Source organism: Ascaphus truei, chromosome 20 (genome assembly GCF_040206685.1).
Source record: "Ascaphus truei isolate aAscTru1 chromosome 20, aAscTru1.hap1, whole genome shotgun sequence".
Lineage (NCBI taxonomy): Eukaryota > Metazoa > Chordata > Amphibia > Anura > Ascaphidae > Ascaphus > Ascaphus truei.
Window position 1 is genome coordinate 4,423,918 of NC_134502.1, and position 17,062 is coordinate 4,440,979.

Below are 17,062 nucleotides of genomic sequence, written 5' to 3' on the forward strand. Positions count from 1 at the left end.
TATTAGGGAGGCTCTCACCCATCCCCTGCAGTATTAGGGACGCTCTCACCCATCCCCTGCAGTATTAGGGACGCTCTCACCCACACCCTGCAGTATTAGGGACACTCACACCCACCCCCTGCTGTATTAGGGACACTCCCACCCACCCCCTGCAGTATTAGGGACGCTCTCACCCATCCCCTGCAGTATTAGGGAGGCTCTCACCCATCCCCTGCAGTATTAGGGACGCTCTCACCCATCCCCTGCAGTATTAGGGACGCTCTCACCCACACCCTGCAGTATTAGGGACACTCTCACCCACCCCCTGCAGTATTAGGGACGCTCTCACCCAGCCCCTGCAGTATTAGGGATGCTCACACCCATCCCCTGCAGTATTAGGGACACTCTCACCCACCCCCTGCAGTATTAGGGACACTCACACCCACCCCATGCAGTATTAGGGACACACTCATCCATTCTCTGCAGTATTAGGGACAATCATACCCACCCCCTGCAGTATTAGGGACGCTCTCACCCACCCCCTGCAGTATTAGGGACGCTCTCACCCACCCCCTGCAGTATTAAGGACGCTCTCACCAATCCCCTGCAGTATGAGGGACGCTCTCACCCACCCCCTGCAGTATTAGGGACGCTCTCACCCACCTCCTGCAGTATTAGGGACGCTCTCACCCACCCCCTGCAGTATTAGGGACGCTCTCACCCACACCCTGCAGTATTAGGGACGCTCTCACCCATCCCCTGCAGTATTAGGGACGCTCTCACCCACCCCCTGCAGTATTAGGGACGCACTCACCCACCCCCTGCAGTATTAGGGACGCTCTCACCCACCCCCTGCAGTATTAGGGACGCTCTCACCCACCCCCTGCAGTATTAGGGACGCTCTCACCCACACCCTGCAGTATTAGGGACGCTCTCACCCATCCCCTGCAGTATTAGGGACGCTCTCACCCACCCCCTGCAGTATTAGGGACGCACTCACCCACCCCCTGCAGTATTAGGGACGCTCTCACCCATCCCCTGCAGTATTAGGGACGCTCTCACCCACACCCTGCAGTATTAGGGATGCTCTCACCCACCCCCTGCAGTATTAGGGACGCTCTCACCCATCCCCTGCAGTATTAGGGACACTCTCACCCACACCCTGCAGTATCAGGGAGGCTCTCACCCACCCCCTGCAGTATTAGTGACGCTCTCACCCACCCCCTGCAGTATTAGGGACGCTCTCACCCATCCCCTAGAGTATTAGGGATGCTCTCACCCATCCCTTGCAGTATTAGGGACGCTCTCACCCACACCCTGCAGTATTAGGGACACTCACCCCCACCCCCTGCTGTATTAGGGACACACTCACCCACCCCCTGCAGTATGAGGGACGCTCTCACCCATCCCCTGCAGTATTAGGGAGGCTCTCACCCATCCCCTGCAGTATTAGGGACGCTCTCACCCATCCCCTGCAGTATTAGGGACGCTCTCACCCACACCCTGCAGTATTAGGGACACTCACACCCACCCCCTGCTGTATTAGGGACACTCTCACCCACCCCCTGCAGTATTAGGGACGCTCTCACCCATCCCCTGCAGTATTAGGGAGGCTCTCACCCATCCCCTGCAGTATTAGGGACGCTCTCACCCATCCCCTGCAGTATTAGGGACGCTCTCACCCATCCCCTGCAGTATTAGGGATGCTCTCACCCATCCCCTGCAGTATTAGGCACACTCTCACCCATCCCCTGCAGTATTAGGGACGCTCTCACCCACACCCTGCAGTATTAGGGACACTCTCACCCATCCCCTGCAGTATTAGGGACGCTCTCACCCACACCCTGCAGTATTAGGGACACTCTCACCCACCCCCTGCAGTATTAGGGACGCACTCACCCACCCCCTGCAGTATTAGGGACGCTCTCACCCACCCCCTGCAGTATTAGGGACGCTCTCACCCACCCCCTGCAGTATTAGGGATGCTCACACCCATCCCCTGCAGTATTAGGGACACTCTCACCCACCCCCTGCAGTATTAGGGACACTCACACCCACCCCCTGCAGTATTAGGGACACACTCATCCATTCTCTGCAGTATTAGGGACACTCTCACCCACCCCCTGCAGTATTAGGGACGCTCTCACCCACCCCCTGCAGTATTAGGGACGCTCTCACCCACCCCCTGCAGTATTAGGGACGCTCTCACCCATCCCCTGCAGTATTAGGGACACTCACCCACCCCCTGCAGTATTAGGGACGCTCTCACCCACCCCCTGCAGTATTGGGGAAGCTCTCACCCATCCCCTGCAGTATGAGGGACGCTCTCACCCATCCCCTGCAGTATTAGGGACGCTCTCACCCACCCCCTGCAGTATTAGGGACTCTCTCACCCATCCCCTGCAGTATTAGGGAAGCTCTCACCCACCCCCTGCAGTATTAGGGAGGCTCTCACCCATCCCCTGCAGTATTAGGGACACTCTCACCCACCTCCTGCAGTATTAGGGACGCTCTCACCCATCCCCTGCAGTATTAGGGACGCTCTCACCCACACCCTGCAGTATTAGGGAGGCTCTCACCCACCCACTGCAGTATTAGGGACACTCTCACCCACCTCCTGCAGTATTAGGGACGCTCTCACCCATCCCCTGCAGTATTAGGGACGCTCTCACCCACACCCTGCAGTATTAGGGAGGCTCTCACCCATCCCCTGCAGTATTAGGGACACTCTCACCCACCTCCTGCAGTATTAGGGACGCTCTCACCCATCCCCTGCAGTATTAGGGACGGTCTCACCCACACCCTGCAGTATTAGGGAGGCTCTCACCCACCCACTGCAGTATTAGTGACGCTCTAACCCACCCCCTGCAGTATTAGGGACGCTCTCACCCATCCCCTGCAGTATTAGGGACGCTCTCACCCATCCCCTGCAGTATTAGGGACGCTCTCACCCCTCCCCTGCAGTATTAGGGACGCTCTCACCCCTCCCCTGCAGTATTAGGGACGCTCTAACCCATCCCCTGCAGTATTAGGGACGCTCTCACCCCTCCCCTGCAGTATTAGGGACACTCTCACCCATCCCCTGCAGTATTAGGAACGCTCTCACCCATCCCCTGCAGTATGAGGGACGCTCTCACCCATCCCCTGCAGTATTAGGGACACTTACACCCACCCCCTGCAGTATTAGGGACGCTCTCACCCACCCCCTGCAGTATTAGGGACGCTCTCACCCATCCCCTGCAGTATTTGGGACGCTCTCACCAACCCCCTGCAGTATTAGGGACACTCTCACCCACCCCCTGCAGTATGAGGTACGCTCTCACCAACCCCCTGCAGTATTAGGGACACTCACCCACCCCCTGCAGTATTAGGGACGCTCTCACCCATCCCCTGCAGTATTAGGGACACTCTCACACACCCACTGCAGTATTAGGGACGCTCTCACCCACCCCATGCAGTATTAGGGACGCTCTCACCCACCCCCTGCAGTATTAGGGACGCTCTCACCCACCCCCTGCAGTATTAGGGACGCTCTCACCCACCCCATGCAGTATTAGGGACGCTCTCACCCACCCCCTGCAGTATTAGGGACGCTCTCACCCATCCCCTGTAGTATTAAGGACACTCTCACCCACCCCCTGCAGTATTAGGGATGCTCTCACCCATCCCCTGCAGTATTAGGGACACTCACCCACCCCCTGCAGTATTAGGGACACACTCATCCATTCTCTGCAGTATTAGGGACACTCTCACACACCCACTGCAGTATTAGGGATGCTCTCACCCATCCCCTGCAGTATTAGGGACACTCACCCACCCCCTGCAGTATTAGGGACACACTCATCCATTCTCTGCAGTATTAGGGACGCTCTCACCCACCCCCTGCAGTATTAGGGACGCTCTCACCAACCCCCTGCAGTATTAGGGACACTCACCCACCCCCTGCAGTATTAGGGACACTCTCACCCACCCCCTGCAGTATTAGGGACGCTCTCACCCATCCCCTGCAGTATTAGGGACGCTCTCACCCACCCCCTGCAGTATTAGGGACGCTCTCACCCACCCCCTGCAGTATTAGGGACGCTCTCACCCACCCCCTGCAGTATTAGGGACGCTCTCACCCACCCCCTGCAGTATTAGGGACGCTCTCACCCATCCCCTGCAGTATTAGGGACACTCACCCACCCTCTGTAGTATGAGGGACGCTCTCGCCCACCCCCTGCAGTATTAGGGACACTCTCACCCACCCCCTGCAGTATTAGGTACGCTCTCACCCATCCCCTGCAGTATTAGGGACGCTCCCACCCACCCCCTGCAGTATTAGGGACGCTCTCACCCACCCCCTGCAGTATTAGGGACGCTCCCACCCATCCCCTGCAGTATTAGGGACGCTCCCACCCCCTGCAGTATTAGGGACGCTCTCACCCATCCCCTGCAGTATTAGGGACGCTCTCACCCACCCACTGCAGTATTAGGGACGCTCTCACCCAGCTCTAACTCGCCCATCCCTAGGGTCGCAGTGGTACAATAACAAGCAGCTGTACTGTGTGCGTGTAAATAACAAGCAGCGGTACTGTGTGTGTGTACATAACAAGCAGCGGTACTGTGTGTGTGTAAATAACAAGCAGCGGTACTGTGTGCGTGTAAATAACAAGCAGCGGTTCTGTGTGCGTGTAAATAACAAGCAGCAGTACTGTGTGTGTGTAAATAACAAGCAGCGGTACTGTGTGTGTGTAAATAACAAGCAGCAGTACTGTGTGTGTGTAAATAACAAGCAGCGGTACTGTGTGTGTGTAAATAACAAGCAGCGGTACTGTGTGCGTGTAAATAACAAGCAGCGGTACTGTGTGTGTGTAAATAACAAGCAGTGGTACTGTGGTTGTGTAAATAACAAGCAGCGGTGCTGTGTGTGTGTAAATAACAAGCAGCAGTACTGTGTGTGTGTAAATAACAAGCAGCGGTACTGTGTGTGTGTAAATAACAATCAACGGTACTGTGGGAGTGTAAATAACAAGCAGTGGTGCTGTGGTTGTGTAAATAACAAGCAGTGGTACTGTGGTTGTGTAAATAACAAGCAGTGGTACTGTGGTTGTGTAAATAACAAGCAGCGGTACTGTGGGTGTGTAAATAACAAGTAAAAGGGATAAAGGGGAATGTTACAGGGCAGTAGAGGCTTTTCCCCTAATATCTCAGGAGATAATATACACATTAAATCATGGGACAGTAACCCCATTATTTCCTCTGAACAGGACAGGTTTTATCCCTATGAAACGTAAATGTTTGGCAGATATCCCCACTACATTTTATATGCTGCAGCATAACAAGAAAGGCAGGAATCACTGCACACAGCAGAATAACAGGAATAAAATAAACGCTCATTGGGAGGTGACAAGATTAATAAGACTATCAGACATTATATTATTACCCCACGCGCCTTTAAAGATGCCGTCCCACCTAGGGCCAAAATAAAGCAGCGGCAGAGTTATATCCGGGGAACTGACGCATCTCTTTACAGTATCACACACCTAGAAATATTGTGATAGCATTTATTAAATGAGATGAAAGACGCGGTGAGAGAAACACTTGTCTGACAAACATTCTCAGGGAGAAGCAGGAATATGTTATTCTGCATAATACAATTCTTATATTATAAAGCATTTCCATTTACTGACACAGCACAAACATATATATGTAATGGGTATACGCTCCTATATTACTTCTATACGCTCGCTCCCAGAACAGGAACTAAACAAAGATTAAAGCAATCAGATATCCGCAGGACAGGTATGTGAGATATATATATATATATACACACATTGCAAAGTGCTGAAGGGCCCTCTGGGTAACTGATTAATACATGAAATATATTCCCCTGTTCTCTCCCTCGCTCACTGATTCCCTCCCAGTATATTCTTATTTCTATGTACTATATTATATATACTGTTTCTATGGGTTCCCCTGCTGGGCCGGGATCAGTACTCCTAGCTCCTGGTTCTGACCCAGCCATTATCACATACCCAGAACGCAGCATGAAGAGGCTCAGTGAAGGTGGCAGTGACGGTGTGTAAGTGTCTGATCGGGTCACACAGCTGATAAAAGGACAGCCGCCCAGCCTCATAGTCCAGGTATATTCCTAATCTCTGCACGGGAGACTCGGGATATATCCATGTTTGTATTGAGTCATGTATCACTGAATAATCATCATCCCACATTTCCAAACACCAGGACTTCTTATTATCTCCTATGAAGGACTGATCTCCTTTCCTTACTATACTGGGATAGGAAATCCCTACCTCCCTGCTCCCTGATGCACTGATCTCCACTTCCCAGTAATGTTGTCCTGAGGAAAAACTCCTGCTGCTTAAAACCTGATCCTCCTCAAATCTCTCAGGTGTATTTGGACGTAACTGGTCTGTTTCTGAGCAGGATGCAGTTTTCAGGTCACCTGATACAGATACATTATTAGCAGCTGTATTTACATCCAGTAATATGCCTGAATCCCCCTGCACACAGAACCCGCTCTTTGCTATTAGATCAGTCACAATATCAGCTAATCTCTGTAAGGTCAGTGGGATCAGAACCTCATCCAAATCCCCTACAGCAGGGACCTTATTACCCTCGCTCTCTCTGTCCTCAGCATTGTCTGATTCCCGTCCCTGTAAGACAGTTAGTGGATCAGTGATGTTGCTCAGCTCCTCAATGTGAAGCATCTTCCTGGACAGCTCGTCCTTCTGTATTTCCAGCTGCTGGATTAGATCAGAGACTCGGAGAGAAACCTGCTCTTCCCACCTGGTGATCTCACTCAGGACTCGCTTCTCTAGGACTTCCAGCTGTGCTCTGATGTCCCTAATAAGGGCAGTGACTCGGTCTGTTACCCCGGCTGCTTTCTCTTGCACTTGTCTCTTCTGTCCCTGCAGACTCTGGGCCCTTTTCTCAGTCTCCTCTCTCACTGAGGTCAGTTTCTCCAGAACATGTCTCAGTTTCTTCTTCTTCTTCTCAGAGGCCTCATTCAGCGACTCCACCTGGTGTCCCCTGTGCTCTCCGACCAGGCAGCAGGTCACACAGATACAGGCAGCATCCTCAGTGCAGTAATACTTCAGGATCTCCTTGTGGACGGGACATTTCCTGGTCTTTAAGGAGGTGGTTGGCTCAGTTAAGACGTGTTCCTCTGACTTGCTGTGTCTCTTTAGGTGAATATCACACAGGGAGGCGTCACAGTGCAGACATGTTTTAGCAGCAGGTACAGAGGAGGTAACACAGTAAGTGCAGAAGATCACAGCCTCCTCCTGCTCCGGCTGAGTAGAAAGGAAACGCTCCGCTATGTTACACAGCTTCAGGTTCCTCTGCAGTGCAGGACGCTCCTGAAACTCTGCTCTGCATTCAGGACAGGTATAAAGTCCAGATCCCCCCTGGGAATCCCACATACTCCCAATACAGCCCTGGCAGAAGTTATGCCCACATCTCAGCGTTACAGGCTGGGTATAAGTGCTCAGGCAGATGGGGCAGGTTAGCTCCTCTCTCAGACCAGCAGACGCCATGCTTGGAAGCAGCAACAGGAAACGAAACTTACATGCTCCTTTCTCTCATATAACAGTGGGGCGTTTCCCTTCTCAGCACACAGGGGGCGGGGAGTTTGTTACTCAGACTATTAACCCTGTAAGTTCCTGGCTGCAGTATACAATATGAGCAATAAGAGTAGTTAAAAGAATATGCAGCATGTTACCCATCTGTTCTCACATGAGGTGTTTGGTGACATGTGACAGGTGTTGCACTTCAAGGGTTAGGTAACCTTTTAAGTCAGCTGTGTGTTATACACCTCAGCATGTTCATGCAGTACATAGGGACCCAGTAACACATAAGACGAGCATTGAGAGGAACGTACGTAATAAATTCTATACTAGACTATATACCCGGGAGCTTATAGTACCCCCGTCTGTCTCTACATGAATCATCGGAGCAGAGAATTTAGGTATTGTTACCAAAGCAGGAACAGGACCTAAGAGCCCATTACAGCGCCCCCTCCTGTGGTCAAAGTATGTGTCAGGTGTAACAGGAATGGTTCAGGGACAGAACCTATTGTAGACCAAACAAGTAAGTGTAGCCCTTTTTCTGACACTCTAAGCGACTACGGGTAACTGCACGCACCTGCGGCTCCAGGAGATCTGAGCCTCCGCTAGCTGGGAGCCTGGGGTAACACTTATTAGCGCAGCGCCTCCACTTACCCAGGATCCCCGTCATGTAAGATTCCCCTGGGCAAGAAACATAGCAACACAATTGCGTGCAACCAGTTTTACTGTGTGTCACAATTATCTTATAACTCTATATGAACCATGGCTATGACACAAAATGCATACACTTATATTATAACACTAAACACGATACTTATATTCTAACGCTGTTAACTGAAGATGTCCTTATAACACAAGTGGCTCGGCCACACCCCTAGGGAATATTGTCCTGTACAATAGTGGCTCAGCCACGCTCTTATGAGAATGCCTCTGTCCCGTCACCGCGTGCCCCACACACACCGTGTCCGTGTAGTAATAATAGAACGATAGCTGCGGGTACTTAGGCCTTTGGCCACTCACTAGTGTCTCCAAAGAGTTATGCCTAAGGCGGGATCAGCGCCTGTTGACCGGTGTTGGTGCACTTGACGTAATTAATACCTTCCGGTCACGGCGGTGACCGGTACCACTTCGCAAAGGATCAGACGCATCCGACCCTTGACCTCCAGATGTCGCGGTGTCCAGCCGTCTGGTCCCAGATGACTGTAACCGCCGCAACTCTGTGCTTTGTCCCTAACTAATGTATAGTAGGGTGACAATCACTTCCACTACAGGGCGTCCCTGCAGTACAGCAGCCTACTGTGACTCAGGGGATGCTCCTAAGGGCCTGCGGGGGTAGCTGTCCTATGCAGGCGGGTCACGGACCCCCTGCACTCACACTACCTCCTTCAGCTCCTTCCAGATTTCCTCTGACTGCGTGATCTCTCTCCCACGCTTCCCTTTCCTGTTTCCGTAAACCTAGCCTTCTGATTGGTTCCTCCCGTCAGGTGACCACTCTAGGGCTCATGGGAGTTGTAGTTCCCCCACGGAGCCTTTTCCCTACAGGCCCGTCGTTCGCGCGGTTCCATTGCGCATGCGCGACCTTTCCACTTTCTCAGTGCCCTGGCAAAGTTGCGCAACAACATGGCGGCGCCCTGTACTAGCGTGCCGCCGCGTAACCTGCCACACTCCCACCGAGCGCACGTCGGAGATTCCTAACACATCCCTACATAAGCATATTAATTGCCCCTCGTTTACTGACTAGGGATATTGGATTATTAAAACACTTTATTATGAGTAATAAGTAGAATAAGTGGGGCTGAATAGGCACATATATATATACACTGAGACACTAAGCACACTGCGGATACACAGCAGGGGGCTCTCAGATATGGCGCCCGGTATAACGTACTGAATCTCGGGGGTACAGGTCCCTGGGGAATAGTATGAGCGGGCGATGTGCATATCACAGGGATTGGGGCATAAGGGTTATTGGCATTATATTCCCTTTGCCCCCACTGGGCAATACTTCTGTACCCCCCTATATGCCACCTAAACTGATGGCTGCTGGTGCCGCGCCCGCAGATAATGGCGCTAATTGTAAGTAATAAGTTGCTTACGTGACGTTACAATGACGCTGACACCGTGTGTCTCACGCGGGGTTAATAAGTATTGATGCCCGTGTGTGTTTGGGCAAACCAGGACCGCCAACAGAAATTATGGGGCCCAGGACAAATGAAAGGAGCAGGACACCCCCCCCCGAACCCATAGCGCACCTACCACGGAGAAATATTTTTTAGCGCAAAACTTTTACTTATCTGTTTTTCTTATTCAAACAATGGATGAATCAGACCGCGCTGCTCAGTGATTACGCGCTGTGTAAATTAGATGCGCAGGTGCAAAAGGGGTGAATATTATAGTACCCAGAACCCAAAGAAGGGCCCACAGAACCCCACTGATCGCTCTCATCGCTATATTCACAGAACTATTGTCTGCTAAACACCTGCCAGGTTTGCACGCGTGTCTGTGTTAGGTATTGTGACAAACACCCCTCTTTTGTAGTGCTGACGTCTGTCTGGGTTCTTCCCGACACAGTCTTCTAGGGTTAATTATACAACAAACAGGATCATGCAAAGTATTATGCTGCTTAACTCAGGCTTCTGCCTGCTTTATTTTCATCCAAGTAAGGTACTGCAGCTTTAACATGTGTAGGTTAGAGGTACTCAGATACTTTCATTCAGCAGTTCACACATTTCAGTGTTACAATATTTCCCACACTGTTATTTCAAGAAATAAAACCAAAATCATATAAGCAAATCCTATCCCTTTCAGGGATCTAACTACACATCAGAATCAGTCTCTCTAACAGCTGCTGGCCAACTAAACTGGTTCCCCAGCTTAAAACAATGCTCTCTCATTTAGGGACACAAGATACAGCACAGTCTTTTAGCAACAGCAGTAATCATTTGTTTTGTCTTATCTGTTCGTGGTGTCCAGGCAAATCCTCTGGTACTGTCATACGTGGAGAGGCCGTCAACCTCGATACTGGATGCAGGAGAGTAGCGACACCCCCAGCCCCCAGGCTCCAAGGAGAGAGAGTGAAATGCAAAACCTCTCTGCTCTAAATACCTGTGCATGTGATTAGAAGAGCAGGTGAGGGAGAACTAGAGCCATTGTAATTGTGGTCTGGATTTTCCATCCAGCTGCCTGAGGTAATGGGAAGCTGTGGAACGGATCATTTGTAACTATTCCTGCACTTTCTGCTCTAAAATGGGGCAGAAAGCTGCCTAACATCTTTGGACTATGTCACATATCCCCCTCCCCAGCTCACACCTACTGGGGTGAGCGGCCATGGACCTCACTGGGGTGAGCGTCCTACCTGAAATACTTGAGCTAACTCCTCAGTACAACATTAAGTATTCACATGACACGAATATGAACTTCATTATATAATTTACCAACTGAAAGGGCCATCAACCCTGTATATTAATTTGTAGTTTAGCTACATTTTCAACACAGAGAACCAATATAACACTGTACCCTTGACAAAATGCTTATTCTAGAGGCCTAATATACCTTAACTACAATAGCTTATTTGCATAGTTAAGTGTCCGTGACATAGTCCACACGTGTAATAACAAAAAAATATCGGTCAATTCCCCAAACACATTTTTTTTTTTTTTTTTTTTTTCTTTGACTTCCAGTCCATTACATTTCCTGACTTTATTTCATAGGCCGCTGCAAACTGCAATTGACTGGACTGTTTCTTTAGCTTCTGACGGAACTCTGGGCCCGGATAGTCTTTGTCTTTATATTGTGGCCCAGAGTGGCGAGATCCGGAAAAATTCAAGGCCAGCGTTGACCTTCGTCGCTTTTGATTTGCGACCTTTGAACCTTTAAGGTACTTCTTACTGCCATGTATTTTCTCACGACCATCACTCTCAGAGATTTGGGATTTTTCCTTTGGGGCAATTATATGGTACTTAGAAGATGAAGCACTGACTACCTGGAGCACCTTCACCTTGATGGGGCTCTCACTAACTCCGGCTGTACCCTGTGGCATTTTACCTTTGCAGCCGGCAGGCATGTAGTCTTGGACCTCTCTTTCCTGAGGTCTACATTTATTCAGGCGGAAGTACCGCTGGATAACCAGTGACGCATTTCTCAGGGTTTGATAGCGAATCCTGTTCTGTGTCATCCTAGTCAGAGACTGGATTTTTATAGTTGCTCCTTTCATAATGAGGAACCTGTTTCGTACCATGCGGGCACGGTAGAATGATTGAAGAACACAGGCTGCTTTATTCCGGTGATTGAACACACGAATTTTCATCCCTCTGTAGGCAGCCTGTAGGATGATAGTTGCGGCGCGTTTACGCTGATAATTTTCTCTTTCCCTTCTTCCTTGGATAAGAGCTTTGCAGTGCTTCTGAATTATTCTATGCTTTTCTCCTTTTTCAAAATGTTAAGTTCCTCCACGAGAGAATTCTGTTTTGTGCATACATCTCGCAATTCTGTTCTCAGAGCGTCCATTTCTTCCTGGTGCTGGCTCTGAGTGTGCATCAGTGCTTCCTGCACTTCTAATTTTTCCTGAGTCAACTGTTTCTTTATTTTTTCTGCTTGGTCAGTCAAATCTGAATTTTCCAATTTCAGAGTCTCATTTTCTTGCTTTACAGTCTCTAACTCACTTAGGGCAATCTCATGGGTTTGCTTCAACATTCCCAGCTCTGTGTTCAGACCGTGGCCCTCCAGGCGCAAGTGTTGCACCTCTGTGCTGAGCGCATGAACCTCTTGTAGAGCCTTCCCGTATTTCTGTTTTAGGATAGCAATCAATTTGTCAGACTTAGGGGCCTATGCAGAGTCGTCCGAATACATGCCATTCGGCATGTATTCGGCAGAATTTGCTTCCCGTATGCACAGAGGCTTCCTTGAGTGGCGAAATTTGAAATTTTCGCCAGGATATTTGCTAGGCGGCAGCATCCCGCCAATGTGTTGGCGAGAAGCGTGTTTTTTTTAAATTTCGCCATGTTTCTAGGTTCGGCATATGCAGGAAAGGGCAAAGTGTGGTATTCGGCATGTGTGCTTGAATTCTCAGCGCTGAAGTCGCCAATTGTGCGCGCCAGGAAAAAACGGCAGTAGCCGTCCAGTTCACTGTAAAGTGCTGTCAGTTAGTAAGGGGAAGCGGAGGAGCGGTCACGTGACCGCTCCCATCCAATGGGTCTGCAGCCGGTTCCCTACAGAGCCGTCATTGCCAGACAGAAGGTGGGGTGTGTGTGTGTGATGCCCCGATCGCTGTCTCCCTTCTGCCCTGGTCCCTGCCCCCCTTCTGCTCCGGTCCCTGCCCCCCTTCTGCTCCGGTCCCTGTCCCTGTGTGTGTGTGTGTGTGCATTGTGTGCCGTGTGTGTGTGTTTGCATTGTGTGTATGTGTATGTGCATGCATGCATGTGTGTGTATGTGTGCATGTGTGTGTATGCATGTATGCATGTGTGTGTATGTGTACTGCTGCCGAGTGCGGGGCTTCAGATCGCGATCAGCTGCTGGGCTTGGGGGGAGGGGGGGGGGTCAGTATTGCTGCCGAGTGCAGGGCTTCACATTGCGATCAGCTGCTGGGCTTGGGGGGGGGGGGGGGTCAGTATTGCTGCCGAGTGCAGGGCTTCACATTGCGATCAGCTGCTGGGCTTGGGGGGAGGGCATCATGCTGTCACAAACCTGTCCAGATCCATGCCAACTGCTGTCACTATATGGCTCCCAAATCTCTGATGCACACAGGGCATTGACAAAGCAATAGGGTGAATATGCCTCTATACACATAACATTGCCATGTCAGCAAAAACTCTGAGCAATACAGTATAAGCAGTATACAGTATATAACAATATATAAGCATGTGTGTGGCTATGTGTATCTGTGTGAGTATGCATGTACAGATCAGTATATATCAGTATGCCTATGTCTCAACTGTGCCTTTGTGTATCAGTGTCTGTAAATGTGTGTGTATACAGTATTGTGTGTCTGTCTGAGTATCAGTGTATATTCCTGTGTGTCTGTCTATCACTGTGTATTATTGTGTATCTGTCTGAGTATCAGTATGTATTGCTGTGTGTCTGTCTATCAGTATGTACACTGTCTGTCACTGAATGTCTATGACTGTAGCTAATAAAAATTGTAAAAGTGTAAAGAGAAGGTTTTTTTTTCAGTATCTGCAGCTTCACAGTGCTTCTACCACTTTAACAGAGAGACGCGCGCTGTTTCTCTGGTATGTAACTATGCAGAAGCCGTCACTAAGACACTGTGCCAGGAATGTGGTGTTTACTTTAGAAATTTCCCTCCCACTTGAATTGAAGTCTTGTGAGACTCACGAGGGTGACTTTCACCCGCAGTGACTGAAAATATAGCCAGATGTAAGTAGCTCAGTCTGAAATGGCGCGATTAACACTCGCCAATCATACACTTTGAGACTTGATTGACGATTTGTCCTTTCTGAATCAGGCTCAATAAATACGCCACAATGTTGAACTTTTACAACAATGGCAATTTATTATGCCGTTCCTCTCTGCATAGGCCCCATAATCTGTTTTTCATCCATGGTGACAATTACGGTGTTGGCCTTTTCCAGACTAGTCGTCACCTCTTCCAGCTCACTCCGTAAGAGAGACTCTGTTTTCTTCAAAGCCTCGTGCTCTTGTAAAGCTGGAAGTATACACCTCTGTAACTCGGCGTTCGCTTCTCGCACCTTATTGTTAGATTCTTGCTCCTTCTTCCAACATTCTCGCTCCTTCACCAAATCCTGCCACAGGACTTCATAATTATGGCGGGCAGCTTGGAGTGCAGAAACCAAAGCCTCTTTATCCTGGTTCAAGGATTCAGCTTCCCTCTGCTCCTCCTTTTCCTTTGCCACTGTTCCCGTGACAATTCTGCCGATCACTCCGGTCTGCAGCACATCTCGGCGCCTTTCTGACGCATGTCCTGACAGCGCAGGTTCAAGTGGCTCGGTCACTTCCCCTGTGACTTGAGGGACAGTTTTCTTTTTCTTCTTCTTTCTTTTTGCTTTATTAGCTCCAGAGATATCAGTGGTACTGGGCACACGCTCACTGGTATCAGCTTCCACATCTTGCTTGCACACATAGGGCGTTGCTTGCTTTTGCAGCTGTTTGTCTTTGAAAATTTTGGGGCACACATCTTCCATGTGACCTACTTTATGACAGGCCCAGCATACTAAATTCATCTGTGGGTACGGCTCTCCTCCAGGGGCCACATACGAGTCGTCATCATCATCATCATCATCGTATGGCCTGAAGGGACACTGTTTTTCATGATTATGTATATTACAAAATAAACATTTCACGTCGGCCATTTTAGAAACCCGGCAGGAACAATTTGCTAGCTGCAATTTCACTCCCTTCAGCAACTTGCATACAGCACTTGCTAGCTGCAAATTCACTCACTTCAGCAAAATGCATTAGCTTTACAAACAGCACTTGCTAGATGCAATTTTTTTTTTTTTCTTCTTCAGCAAAACATTTTGGTTTTCTGTTTGGGTTCAGGGTGCTATTGCATCCACACTTCGCACATTCTCTGTGTATGCTAGAAGCACAACTGATATACACATTGGGACAGACTTCACTCATAGCATCTGTACTTTAGTTCAGCTCGGCGGCCATTTTAAACCCCCGCATTTATTTGCAAACCCACAGACTTTTTAGTGTCGACCCGCATTCTCCACCATATGTGACAAACGCCCCTCTTTTGTAGTGCTGACGTCTGTCTGGGTTCTTCCCGACACAGTCTTCTAGGGTTAATTATACAACAAACAGGATCATGCAAAGTATTATGCTGCTTAACTCAGGCTTCTGCCTGCTTTATTTTCATCCAAGTAAGGTACTGCAGCTTTAACATGTGTAGGTTAGAGGTACTCAGATACTTTCATTCAGCAGTTCACACATTTCAGTGTTACAATATTTCCCACACTGTTATTTCAAGAAATAAAACCAAAATCATATAAGCAAATCCTATCCCTTTCAGGGATCTAACTACACATCAGAATCAGTCTCTCTAACAGCTGCTGGCCAACTAAACTGGTTCCCCAGCTTAAAACAATGCTCTCTCATTTAGGGACACAAGATACAGCACAGTCTTTTAGCAACAGCAGTAATCATTTGTTTTGTCTTATCTGTTCGTGGTGTCCAGGCAAATCCTCTGGTACTGTCATACGTGGAGAGGCCGTCAACCTCGATACTGGATGCAGGAGAGTAGCGACACCCCCAGCCCCCAGGCTCCAAGGAGAGAGAGTGAAATGCAAAACCTCTCTGCTCTAAATACCTGTGCATGTGATTAGAAGAGCAGGTGAGGGAGAACTAGAGCCATTGTAATTGTGGTCTGGATTTTCCATCCAGCTGCCTGAGGTAATGGGAAGCTGTGGAACGGATCATTTGTAACTATTCCTGCACTTTCTGCTCTAAAATGGGGCAGAAAGCTGCCTAACATCTTTGGACTATGTCACAGTATGTACAGATATCCTGTTACACGCATGTAACCACACCATGGTAACGTGAGGAACCGGAACCGCTTGCTATACTGCGTACCCACTGCAAACCCAGCTGCCCCACGGAGGGTAATTAGGCTGTAGAGATGATGCATTAACATTGCAGCAGTATATCTGTATATACCTAACACAGACAAGGTTGCAAACCTAGAAGGTGTTTTTGGATGCATGGTAACCTTATATTGTAGTGCAAAGGGTTAATAATTGCTACACAGGTTGCATTGTGGTTCCAGATATATGATGTAGGTGTCACAGTGTAGCTGCTCCCTGTGGATCAGCAATAGGCACACACACAGCACGCTGCTCCTCGCTTTACCAATTATAGCTACACTAGTATAACAATATATCTATATATATCTGTATATATAATCCCAGCAGCGTCTGTGTTACACCCTGACAGCACAGGTATTGTGTCTATGGGGCTCTGATTCATTACTGACGATTTAGTCTACGTATGTACACAATATATCTAGAACCAATACTAGGCTAACACCAGCCATAATAATACAAGTATCTGCACTGGGAGCACAATAGTACCTCACTATATCACTGGGGGCCACTATGTGACCTAAGGACCGCAGGAGGAAGGGAAGATTTGGCCATCAGGTCTATTATAGGTACCCAGAGGCCACTTACCCCTTCTCTCCCTACCTCCTCCGTGGGGATCATGTTAATACTTTAACCTATTATTATGTGTATTTGATAAAATAAAACCTTTTTTGTTTTGGTTAAATTTTAGACACTAAATTGTTCTGGTGGTTGGACCATAGGAGGTTCTCAGACAATAGTTCTGTGATTATAGCAATGAGCGATCAGTGGGGTTCTTTGGGCCCTTCTTTGGGTTCTGTCTGTGTACTGTTTTTCTTATTGTAATACGGGAAAAAACATTACAATGCAATCTGTTTATTTTTACATTTTCAACAAAAGACAGGTGACTGCCTTGACTGCCTGGGTGGGTGACTGCCTGGGTGGGTGACTGCGTGGGTGGGTGACTGCCTGGGT

The 17,062-nt window shown here is 49.1% G+C and overlaps 1 protein-coding gene across 1 annotated transcript; it reads right to left on the reverse strand.

Annotated features, from left to right (window-relative positions):
• Positions 1-5,499: 5,499 nt before the first annotated feature.
• LOC142471247 (E3 ubiquitin/ISG15 ligase TRIM25-like) lies at positions 5,500-7,549 on the reverse strand. The gene has a single exon (XM_075578056.1). The coding sequence runs from the start codon at positions 7,515-7,517 to the stop codon at positions 5,961-5,963; it is 1,557 nt and encodes a 518-aa protein (XP_075434171.1). The 5' UTR covers positions 7,518-7,549; the 3' UTR covers positions 5,500-5,960.
• Between the last annotated feature and the right edge of the window lie 9,513 nt (positions 7,550-17,062).